The sequence below is a fragment of the Ambystoma mexicanum genome, chromosome 10 (assembly GCF_040938575.1).
Source record: "Ambystoma mexicanum isolate Mex_15411 chromosome 10, UKY_AmexF1_1, whole genome shotgun sequence".
Lineage (NCBI taxonomy): Eukaryota > Metazoa > Chordata > Amphibia > Caudata > Ambystomatidae > Ambystoma > Ambystoma mexicanum.
In genome coordinates, this window is record NC_090932.1 from 1,009,213,653 (window position 1) to 1,009,226,472 (window position 12,820).

The 12,820-nt window shown below is 42.7% G+C and overlaps 1 protein-coding gene across 1 annotated transcript in view; it reads right to left on the reverse strand.

Annotated features, from left to right (window-relative positions):
- PSMD2 (proteasome 26S subunit ubiquitin receptor, non-ATPase 2) overlaps positions 1–12,820 on the reverse strand; it is a 674,802-nt gene that overhangs the window by 600,624 nt on the left and 61,358 nt on the right. Inside the window, exons 2-3 of the mRNA XM_069618807.1 lie at positions 12,469–12,525; positions 10,606–10,770 (exon numbers count right to left, since the gene is read on the reverse strand). Coding sequence (XP_069474908.1) covers positions 10,606–10,770; positions 12,469–12,525 — 222 coding nt within the window. The remainder of the gene's footprint in view (positions 1–10,605; positions 10,771–12,468; positions 12,526–12,820) is intronic.

Genomic DNA, 12,820 nt, shown 5'->3' on the forward strand with positions numbered 1-12,820 from the left:
TAACATGGTGATTAAGGTCTGCGCTAAATGGTGGCATTACAAGCGCAAGTAATGAGACACCCAACAATATTGTAGTAAGAGTATGAAACTACGGTCACAGATGAAACACCAATGTGACCCATAGATGGATGAGAAGGGCGTGCCGGTAACGTGGAGTCAGATAAAGTAAGGACTGCTTGCAATGTCGCTTTTGTGGCCTGGAGAGGGGTCCCCCAGAGGCTACAATGTTGCCTACCTCGGACAGCCGCAGACAGTAGTATCTAACTTGGCCCAACTTCACCCTAGCTTTGCCTGGAGGCGAATTTTATAGCCGGCAGCAAGCGGGACCAAAACGAGGCAGGGGGGTTGTGTCTTCTCATGTTGCCTGGTGTTACTAGGCAACAATGACACAAACGCAGGCGTTCCCATTGAGCTCCAGAGGAGCAAGCCGGCACTGGATGGTAATGGTGTACTCCTGTACAGTTAAGGTGCACTTGCCCTCATCTGTACAGGATATTTATCTGGCATGAACTCGGAGAAAACCCTTTCATTATTGGGGTCGGGTGACAAGGTTGAAAATTTGAGTAGGATCAACGCTCCCATTCACCCGAATACTCACCCTAATATCGAGGCCCATCAAATAATTGTGGGGGAGGAGACTAAATCTCTCCCCAATAGGGAGGAGGGGGACAAATAGAATTGTGCTCAATACAGACAGGAATCAGTGGAGAATGGGTTGGGAATGCAAAATTGCTCTAGCAATTTAAGTTCTAGTTACACTATCCTTAAACCAATCTGGTCCTAATGGGGACAAAACCTGGCACAGTAGAAATTATCCATCCAAACGTACTTACTGTTTGAGGAGAAAACAGCTGGACAGGGTGTGGTTAGGGATATTAACCTGAATGCGAGTACGGTACCTGAACAGTTTTCTAAGGCGGCGAAAACTCAGACCTCTAGAAACTGCACTTGCCAAACAGAGCCCCTACTTCTCGTGAAAAGAGCAAAGGGGATCTGGGTGGCCATATTAACCCAGCTCTGTACACTTTATTTAGTGGGACACAGTTTGGGAGCGACATTAGGTAGAATTGACGAGGGGAGTGACATTAGAAGGGTAAGACTGGGGACTCACGGGGAGGTTTACTACCAAATCTTTGCAAGGATGCCTCCGACAATAGCTCTGGGCATGTGGCTACTTCATCGGCCAATATTTTGACAACAAATGTAGGCCTTCTATCCAGCTAGAACACAGATTACAATTGCCCGAATCGGACCTCAATTCTGCTCAGCAGGAAAAAAAATCTGAGATGATATCTCCCTGCCCAGCAACCTTGGCTGATGAAGGACGGAGGGCGACTCAGGGGATCCCCAACAACTGGGATGACTGCTGTCAACAAAAACAGTGTGCATGAAACGTACCCACAATTCTATATCCAAGGTTTAACTCGGGTGTTGGCCAACTGCTAGATAAATTATATAGATGCAATGTAAAGAATCATGTGGTGGGGCCAGCAGTGAAGGGGCGGGGGAGCGGGGGGGGGGGGGATTTCAAAAATCGAAACCTTATAGTGTGTTATGATATGTTACGGATGGTGATGGCCAGTGGAGAGTGATCGGCTCCAACAAGATGGATAATAGAGCAGCTAGGGTCTTGGCTAAAGAACCAGAAAGTAGGCAACCGAATGGGCAGCAGTTTAAATGGAGTTTGACCTGTACTTTGGGCCCAGAAATGCAGGTATGCTAAAATAGGGGGAAATGTACTTACCATTTTTTGCCGAAAATCCCCACCCTAAATTTGGTCTCATCGACTGACATTGTTTGTGTAGCATTTCCTAATCGAGCTGACACTAATCATGTCCATCTCCATTTGGAATCAAATTAAGTGAAAGAGTTGGTACTATCAGAATGAAAGAGATGGGATTCGACATACAACCGGAAGGTAATATGGAGGAGAGAATAAATATGGGGCGGGGAGTGCTCATTTAATCCTGCTACTGATGGCTTAAGATCTGCCAAATTGGTCGGGGCTAGCGAACGATCGGAATTGGGCTCCAGTTACATCTGCTCTGTGGAAAAGATTGGTACCATGGCAGGTCTCATGTTATTAAGAGGAGTATCCGGGAGATGGGTTTGGAAGTGGTATCCTGGAACTCCAGAGAAAGACAAAATCTGTTCATAAACTGTGATGCTATGCAAATTCTGAGACTGGGTAATATAATATTAATTCAGGAGACATGGTTGCTGTAAAACCAAGTCCTGGGTGGTTACCTGGGGTGTTTACTCAGTCGGCCAGTAATTGGGGGGTGGGTGGAGGGAGATTCGGGAGGAGGTGGGGGGGTTGTGGCATTTGGGGGCTTGTTGATCGCCGTGGGATCTACTCTATGAATGAGGGCTTCTATGATACCCAATGTTCCATCCGGGGTGATGGCATTGGCACTAACGTCCCTCGAAGGTTTGACGAATATGTTAATTAAGAACATCTACTGGCACTGTGGAGTGACAGATTTGCAAGACTACCTGCAGATTAAAGGCATGGTCTAGTAAAAAAATGTATTTAAAAAATAGATAGGCAACAAAAAAAATACTAGCATTCTCTTTTTTAAAACTTCCTATGTAAAACTTTGAGCTATTCAAGCTCAAAATTCGCAAAAGCAAGCACATGGGCGCATCCATTTTGTGAAATGGATGCCCTCCTATGCTGGCTTTTGCGGCACTAATGAAGGAAAAGCCAGCCAGCTGTAGTAAACAAAATCTACTGCTGGGTGGCTTTCCCTTCATTAGTGCTGTACGCGGAGGACGGGGACCGGAGACCAGAGCAGGAAAGCTGCAGCTGAATCTCGGTAAGTGTTATTTATTTTTTTTAAAAGAAATAAGCACTAGCTGCGTTTTTTTTTCTAGGTTTTCCGGGCTGGAGGAGCCCGGAAAACTTAGAAATAAAACTGCAGCTTTAAAAACATAAATACGTTATTGTGTTGGAAAACGCTGCAGTTTTTCTTTCCAAGTTTCTCAGGCTCCTCCGACTCGGAGGAGCCTGAGAAACTCGAAAAGAAAAACCGCAGCATTTTCCAACACAACCGCGTTGTGTTTCTGCCTGAATCTGCTTTGCCATTTGGGGCTCTCGGGCTCCCCACAGGGAGCCCGAGAGCCCCAAATGGGAAAGCAGATTCAGGCAGAAACAATGCGGCATTGCGGAAAACAACCGCGTTGTTTCTGCCTGAATCTGCTTTCCCATTTGGGCAGAAACAACGCAGCATATGTAAGAATTTTTATGGGAGGTGACACCAACTCAAATTATATTATACCAGAAAAACTGGATGGAAATTGGGATGGGATTGGGGAGAGCTCATCAAAAGAGCCTACAGTGCAAAATGGTTGGATGCGGTGGTCAACCATGGAGGCGTTGGTTTGAGCTTAATTAACTCCATGTCCCGGGGGAGGGGGGCTGAAGAGATACTCCCAACTTGGCGTCGAGGGGAACACTCCTTGCCTTGGATTACATTTTTGTTGACGCACACTTAATTAGTTGCTATGGGAGATTCTCAGGTAATCTGAGCGATCACACAATTCTTATTGCTGAATTTAATCTTCAGACCAAATTGGAGTCACGTAGCACTATGGAGAAAGTAGAATCCACATGTGCAGGGAAAGCTATCAGGTGGTCAGACCAGAATATTGCGATCATAAATGACAAGTTGGATGGTGTCATCAGAGGTACCCCTTTAGAATGGAAGTTGAGGATATTTAATGCTGTGTTTTGATGATTTCATGGGGGAGGGGGGACTGAATGGACGAGTAAAACGGTCGCAAATTCTACAGTAATGTCAGGAGAAAAACCCCATGCCTAGAATACTGACATGCTAGAAGCAAAGAGGAAACTGAACAAAGACATTAGGGTATAAGCATGTACTTCACAAGTTGGTAGAGTGACTGAGCAGCCAGGCTTATCTAAAGAGGGGTCAATGTGAGCTGTAGGATTATAAGAGATTCACAGTGACAAGTATCCAAATAAACACTTACACTCAAGGTTTCTTGATTAAACAATTATTTATTAATTTAACAGTCAGTTTGAATACACATTCTTAAGAAGGGAGCAATGAACACTTTATATATTTCAGAAAACACACCCCGTTTCAATAAATCAGCAGATATCCATTTGGGATGGCACAGAGATACTTCCTACACCCTGAGGGGACTTAAACTACGACACTGTGGACATTGATATACCACTGGTACATTTAGAGCAATACTGAGTATGTTGTCAAAAGGAAAAGGTTAGGGAATAAAGCAATGGTTTACAAATATTCTTAAGCAGGCAAGTACTTTTGAACCCCCAATGCAATGTAGATTAACCCTTTCCCAGCTATCCAAGTAAAGAATGTATGACTTTTTGGGGGGATAGCTAAAACGCAAAGTCAGTGGTTAGAAGAGTCTTCAGTCCATGCTAATTGAATAAAGTCTAGGGGAGCTAGAGTTCATTTTGCAGGTAAGTAAAAAAAGTATGTATTGCACAATGTTTTAGAAATCTTTGTAGAAAATTAAATCCCGGTTGGGCCACATGCTTGTGGGGTGGGAGAGGGGGGGGATTGGGGGGTGTTGCGGGGCATTGCAAGAAACTGCAAAAGGTAGCCAAGGCAAGTCTCAACTGAGAGCTAGAAAGGCTACCCAACAAGAGGTAGAGGTAAGTACCCCTTAGTTCACAGTACCTTAGGCCTGAAGAAATTGGTTCCAGCCAACTTCTGTTCCTGTTGTAGGCCCTGCAGATCCTGTTCCTGGGCCTCAGTCGTGGGGACAAGAGGGAACACGTCTGGGGACTCCTGCCCTCCGGTTTGAAGGTCGGCGGCAGCAATGGGAAAACCTCAGATCAGCGTTGCTTCATGGTTTCAGCTTTCGTGAATAGCACCACTGCAGTTCTCGGATACCTTATGGGCTTTCCTCGCATCTGGGGTCCAGCACTGTTGAGGTGGCTCGGGCTTGGTTAGTCCTGCTTCATGGGAGTCCGCAGGGTCTTCCTGGAGCTCGGGTCCGACTTAAAGACAACACACTCAATTCTGGTGTTCCTCTCCCTGACAATTGGTTCCTGCAGTAGCAAGGGAAGTACAGCCAGCTCCGAGGATTTCTAGATGAGTTCGTCTTGAGGTCGATTGGTCCCACCAACTTAAGGGGAGAAGTCGTCCTTTGCAGGGCTTCTTTAGTTGAGGCAAATTCTGAGCTTCAGCACTGTAGCAGGGCTTCACCGGTCAAACCAACAGTCCAGGAGTTGCAGCAAGCATCTCTTACAAGTTCTTCTTCGGATTCCTTCATCCAGTGTTCGACTGAGCCTTCTGTCCAAAAGACCTTGCCTTTTATTCAGGTTTCTCCCATTCATTCGCAGCCCCGCTGTCAATCACACAGCTGGGTGGCTGTCCTCCGACAAATCTCCCCAATGAAGTGTCATCTAGAGGGTTCACCAAGTTACTAAGTGCAGTAAATATGATGCTGAAAAGCTAGCACCTGGATGGCAGTTGGCACTGCCCATTTCTTCCCTCAGACAGTGGCCTCATCTAATGTCTGGGCTACTTCCTACCGATAGGAAACAGCGCTGCTCTAGAATAGTAGCTTAGCTGGGAGTGGTTGGCTTGTATTTCCCATTGTTGAAAGTTAGATGTGCCAAAAGGGATGGGAATTACTCATGAGATCTCATTAATCTTATGGACAGACTTTCGTTGAATATGTTGGGACGTCTTTGCGGGTGGATCCTTTTTGACACTGGAGGCCTTTAGAGGACGAGTAGGAAATTCACCATTAGATCTTTTTCTGTATTTTCGGATTAGGAATGCACTCAAAGCGCATTTCCCCTCACATTTACTTTGGTACAAGAGGTCGTATATATTGGGGAAAATCCAAGAGGGTATCGTTGAATGAAAGATACAAACCAATTAATTTTAACTTCGTTGTTTGCCCGGAGTGTAATAGGTTTGGTGTACAAATGCTATCCGGAAATCTTGCACATGGGAGGGGCAGAATTTCTTCATTTGGCTTGCCCCAAGGCAACAGAATATTGGAGAGAAGCATTTGATATTCAGATCTAGATTATAAAAGAAAAAACGATAAGGGAACAGATAGTGGCAATGTTGGGTTTCACTCTGCCTATCCCGCAGCAAGCATTTAGATTGGTTGATTGCTTTTGATTTTGTCCTGAAGGCAACCGGCTATAAATTGGTGGAAGGAAACAGAGCAAAGGATGGCTGCATGGCTTGATGAGGTTGCCCACTGTCAGGACATGGACACTTCAATTTATACGCACCCTGCCCATCTTCCAGACGTCTGGGGCACCTATGTACAGTACTTTCTGACAAGACGTTGGGACGAGTCCTTTGTTGAATGACTGAGCAACTCCCACTGCCGTAGATGTCCTGTAGCTTCTCCGGGGTTCAACATCAATATGATGTGTTGTTTTTCTCTGGCAGTTATAGACCTCATGCATTGATTGTTAAGAAACCAATATATAACAAAAATTTAATTTACGAAAAGAAAAAAAAATTAGAATCGGGCTGCTCAGTCTAGTGTCAAAAGAATCGGAAAGAAAGCAGCACCAGCGTCCTTTCCTGGAGATATTCTGAGCTATGTGCAGGCCAGCAGGTTTTCATATAATGGCGTTCCAACTGTTTTTTTTCAGAAGTACATACAAATATGTATTATGGGTTGCCCACAGGAAGGGCCATTTTTATCTGAAAAGTAATGCATGATAATGTTGGTTTTAAAAATACATATTTTAAAGAGCAATTAAAACACTTGTTGGAGGGTATACATCTACCCTGACAAAAAAGAAGCACATTTGACAACTACATTCACTATATCCCAGTGTAAAGAGGGAAATTAAGGTTTTCAACTTTGTACAATGACAATACCCTTGGCTATCCAAGTTCTAGACAACAGACTGTAGATACAAAAGAAAACAGTGACAACTTTTCAGCAGTTTCCGGAAACTAAATAAAACATCTCAAAATAAAGACAAAAAATAAAAAAAACTTTTTTAAAAAAGATACTGAATATAAAATAAAAATCTGAATAGCAAGCTTAGACGGTTTCTTTTTGCTACTGACATGAATTAAAGCAATGTCTTTTGTACAGTAGTTTAGGCTGTTTTAGAAAACAAGATTGAGAAACATTAAATTACTACCCCAAACCAAGATAACAAACTAATGTACTTTTCCTAATGTATATTAAATTAAGTGCTGAAAGTTGAATCTATAAAGACTCACAAAATCGAGTTACTTCCTAATTGCACATTATGAATCGTGAAATCAAGGTTGATAAAGGTTTCAAACTACATTTGACCTTTCCCCAGAATCAGATCATGTTCTCTTGGTAACAGCTGGGATGGCTTGTACTGGACCTTTCGAGCAGACCATTCCTTGTAGACACAGGCTCATCTCTAGCAGGCTGCCTATAAAATATGAACAACCGACTACGGTCCAATTTCTTGGAGGCTGTTCATATTATGTGGTTGCTAGGTAATGTTAGGCAAGATTGTATGTAGTAACCCTGTGGGAAACTACACCAGCCTTGTCCTCTTGGCAACAGGTAACCCAACCTGGTAGAGAGTCTGAGCAGACAGGCTCATCTCAAGAGGGGTTAATGTACCCCGATACCTCTGGGTCTGGTGCGCATTACAGATAAACCAACAAACAAACGTGAGCTGTAGGGTTGTAACAGATTCACAGTGGCAGGTATTCAAATAACACTTATACTTAAGGTTTCTTGATTCAAATAATTGATTAACAGTCAGTTTTAAAATAAGCCTTCTTTAGGGAGCAATATGCAACACTTTACACTTCAAAAAGACACTCCTTCATTTCAGTTGTAAGTAGATACCCTTTTGGGATGACACAGATACTTCCTACATCCAGAGGCGACTTTAATAATTAGGACACTGTGGACATGAATATATCACTTTTCACACTCAAATGTTAATACTGAAGTTGTGGCAAAAAGGAAAAGGTTAGGGAAGGAAACAATGGTTAACAAGTTTCTCAAACAGGTAAGCACTTTAGAATCTCCAAATGCAATGGTGGTTAACCTTTCCCAGCTATACAACTAAGGTATGTATGACTTTTTGGATGGACAGTAAAACACAAAGTCAGACGGTAAGATGAGTCTGCAGGCAGCCAGGACAGCCAATGTTAATTGAGCAAAGTCTAGGGGTGCTGAGGCACTTCTTGAAGATAGCGCAAAAGTCTTGCAAAATGTTGGAGTGTTGTTGTTTGAAGATCGGCTGCAGCAATGGGTACAATTCAGATCAGCAGCACTTTGCGATTTCAGCTACTCGCAAATAAAACCACTGCGGTTCTTTGACACCTTTTGGACTTTCCTTGCTTCAGGGGTCCAGCATTCTGTTGAGGTGGCTCAGGCTTGGTTAGTCCTGCTTCAAGGGAGCCCGGAAGATCTTCCTTGAGGGCGGGTCCGGCAATGAGGCGAGGCACTTAATTCTGGTGTTCCTGTCCCCTGGCACAGTAGTTTACTGCAGCAGCAAAGAAGTGCATAGTCTTTAAGCCAGACCCCAAGGACCCTCTCGAAGCAGGACAACCCAAGCCTGAGCCACCTCAGAAGCAAGGGAAGCCCAAATGGTGTCCAAGAAGCGCGGTAGGGTTATTGACCGGTAGCTGAAACCACAAAGTGCTGCTGATCTGGTGTAAGCCGGAGTCCTCTAGACGTCCTCCCTCTTGTCTCCACGACTGAGGCCCAGGAACTACAGGACTGCAACCTTAACAGAAGCCAGCAGGATCCTTTTCTTCAGACCTAAAGTACGGTCTAACTAGGAGTACTTCCCTCTCGTGGCTTGCTTGTTCTCACTGGAGACTTGCATTAGCAGTTCTTTGCAGAGTTGCTTGCATCTTTGCTTCTCATCAGCTTCCTAGCATGTGGCCCAACAGTGATTTTTTTTCTACAAACATTGGGCAAGACTTTTGTTCTATCTATAAGAGGTGCCTCAGCACCCCTTGACTTTGCTCAATTAACATTGGCTGTCCTGCAGACTCGACTGTCCGAAAGTGTGTGTGTGTGTGTGTGTGTGTGAGTGTGTGTGTGTCATCCCAAAAGGATATCTACTTACATAACTGAAGGAGTGTATTTTTGAAGTGTATTTTATTGTTGCATATTGCCCTTTTTAAAGAAGGCATATGTTAATACTGACTGTTAAATTAAATAATTATTTAAATAAGAAACCTTGAGTACAAGTGTTATTTGAATACTTGTCACTGTGAATCTCTATGTTACACCTCTACAGCTCACAATTACCCCTCCTGACATAAGTCTGGCTGCTCAGTCACTCCACAAACGTGTGTAGTACAAGTCTATACCAAAGGTAAGGTTACCTATAGTCAGAAAAACACATGAGTGAGGCAAAAGGTCCCACTCATAAGTAAAAATAAAAAAACCCTGAATTCAGCAAAAGAGCTGGTAGGGTCTCTAAGGATAAAAGATATTGGCACAAAACTGAAGATTCTCCCCAACAGTGGTTACATCAGACAGCCTATACAGTTAAACCTCATGCAGTAGTATGGTTTATAGTGATGGCATCGAATGCAAAAGCATAGAAATAAATGAATTTCTCTCTTTTTTAATGGGGGAGCCCCCCAACCCGTTTTTTTACCCCTTAAAAACACATTATAATAAAAATAAAACCTTTACCTTTAAAAAAAAAAATAATGCATTTTTTCAATGCTTTTGCATTCGATGCTTGTATCCGAGGGAATCACTGGATACTGTGGTGGGTCTAGGCCACTCTGCTGCTAGGAATTGCATGTACAGGCCTGTCTCCAGCATAGAGGCCCTAGTCACTTCCCAAAACAGTAAAATGTACCATCTATGCCTTAGAAGAAAGCTATGGTGCCATTTGTTTTAACATCCTGCTCCTAACCTAGAAGAGAGGGATCAAACCATACATTACAATGGAAACTCACATCAACGCTTTTACAGCAGAGACCATCACCATTCTTAATTCCCCAGTAAATATGCACCATGTGTTTGATTAGCAAGGACAACGGATCATATGCCCAACTAAGGTGGGAGAGAGGCTGCTTTAAACAAAAACCAGACCCAGCCCTAAAGAAAAGGGGCGTTTCGGCCACTTTTATTCCCCAAAATAGGCAAATACTACCCCCCAAAAAAAATAATAGGAAAGAGATGTAGACCAGTGTGCCCCTGCTTTCTCTCACAAAGCTTCATGGATAAGTCTGCACCAGTAGTTCTACAAAAATAACTATTATAACTGCTCGATCTGAAGTAGTAAACATGCATCTTTTACAGTACGTGAATAATGTATTAAACATTTCTGTTTTCAAGTGAAAACATTTTTAATCACTTATAAAATACTCTCATTGGAAATTTGACTTACTTTTTTAATCCCTAAAACAATCATTTTACTCACAACTTTAAAAAAAAAAAAAGAGGGAGTAAAATACTTCAACTTCCAAATCTTATCTGGAGCACTGACCAGACCCCATAGTATGTCCTCAAAAAGAAATGCTTCAAAAGGTCCTTGGTTTAGAATTCTGTAACAGACGCATATGTTAAATGCAGAAACATGGGCAATACCAAGAGAAGTGGTGCTCAGCAGGACTGCTGAATGTATACAGCTAGCCTTACCTTGTTCTCTCCAGGAGCCATGTTCTCGTAGATCTCCTTCAACTTGCCATAGTGCGGCCGCAAGAATTTCAGGGGTTTGGGAACAGAGGTCATGGAGGTGGTGGATGATCGGATCTGCCGTCGTAGCTCCTCCAGTGCCGGGTGATACAGGGAGGTGTCTTTCTCCTACAAAAAGTTAACAGAGGACTTAAGCAACTGGATACAGCAGAGCTCCATTCAGTCCCCATGAAAGGGACACAACCTAAGAAACATCTCCCTGCAAAGAAGGACTGTGAGCCTGCTATTTCTACACTTACCACCTCAGAGAAGGAAATTAATATGCATGTATTCTTCTGTCGTTCTAAAGCACAGTAGATTATGTACGTGTGTTAGGATATTCTGCTGTGTTCCTTTTAAGACTAAAATAACTAAAGTCAGAAAACAGTTAATGTAGGGACAGTTGGAACAAAAGTTTAAATCTTGTGGAGTCCATCTTAAAAAATATACTGCCCTCGTACTTTCACGTTTCTCAACTTCTTTTTCTCTTCATAACCTAATCTATTCAGACATGATTTCATCTTGCAAGCTCGACATAACAAATGATACTCTCTACCGATTTTGTTCGATTCTTCTGCTGCTTTGGAAACAGTCCATTCTTTACTACTGTCCTCTCGTATATTGGCATCATGGGTTCTGCAGTGTATTGCTTTTCTTCTTATCTGTAGAACTGTTCATTCAGGATGCATTCCAAATGTGCACTTTGTTTGCAGAAGTCTATTATGTAGGGTATCCCACAAGTTTGTTTTAGGTCCTATTATTTTTTCTTCCTCCTACCATTCAATTCCTTTTCCTCCCGTGTCACTTGCGGTATCAGATTCTGCTTGAAATGAGGATTTATTTTTGAACTCCCTCCTAGATTCAAAAGCAAATTGGTCTTTCCTTGTCTTGGCGTTTTCAGTTATTCAACATAGAAAGTTTGTCATTTAGCCAATTTTTCACCAAATACTTTTTTCCTTTAAGCACTAGTTTTGGCCCCATTATTATAATTCGCTATGTTGACCTTCCAAAACATTCTCTTCTACTTTTTAAATCTATGCTTCCTTCTGTGTTTAAGGTTGTATATAATCTTAACACCTTTACTCATGCCACCCGACATGCCCGTCCCCCCCACCCGCCCAATATCAGCATAGTCTTTGCTGGCTTCTGCGGTCAAGTGTGCTTATGGTCTCGCTCACTCTTGTCTATCTGAACTCTCTCCTTGCTCTCCTCCACAGCAGTCTACTTCTCAATTACTTGCTACTTTACGCTGGAATTCACTCCCACTCGATATACAGTGTTCTTCACGTCTAATTTTAAAAAGCATTAAATAAATATCACCTGCTCGATCTAGTCTGCCGATTCGCACTGTTCAAAAGGTGTACATTTTGCTGCAACCCCTCATATATTGACAATTACATATTTCTCATTTAGTTACATCTTACATTATCCTGTAAAGTGTTTTGGATAAAGGCGATGTACAAATTACATATAAATATTCATAAATACTTTCCTTCCTATGTACAGAACCCAAATCCTACTCCCCAAACTGGAGGACAGGGACAATCTCAATTAATCAAAAATAGACTTAAAGAATAGACCTGTGTAGAACACGCAACAGACACACTATTGCCGGACACAGTCACATGCTTTTGAATACCAAATGGGTCCCACAGTGTTGCTATAACAATGCTCAAAAGACTGTAGCAACCAAAAATACTTTGCTGCTCTGCAGAATTTTTGACAGTGACATGGGCACTATTAGCCAAGACATGTTGTCCCATAATAGGATGGCACGAGAGCCTCGCCACAAAACCCTATAACACCTCAAGCAGGTTTGTTACTTACCCCCAACCTCTCAACCAGCATTTCCAGCTCATCCTGCAGCTGTTTGTCTTCTTCTGACTGCACGATAATGAAAGAAAAAGATGGATCAAGATTAAGTTATCTTTACAGCTGTGCTGCAGGGTAGCAGAGAACATGAACAGTGAATTTGTTTAATTTGGTTCATAGCCAAAAGGCGAAGACAAAAACAGGAATGTGACAGTTATTCCCCAACTCTCCCCCCACACCTCTTTCGCTACATTTTAAAATAAACTCAGGTTAAGAAAAATCCAAACTTTGTCAAACGGAATTCCCCGTAAAAACACAAAATTGGCTTAAGGATGCGCCATCCAATACCCATTATATTTTATAGCGC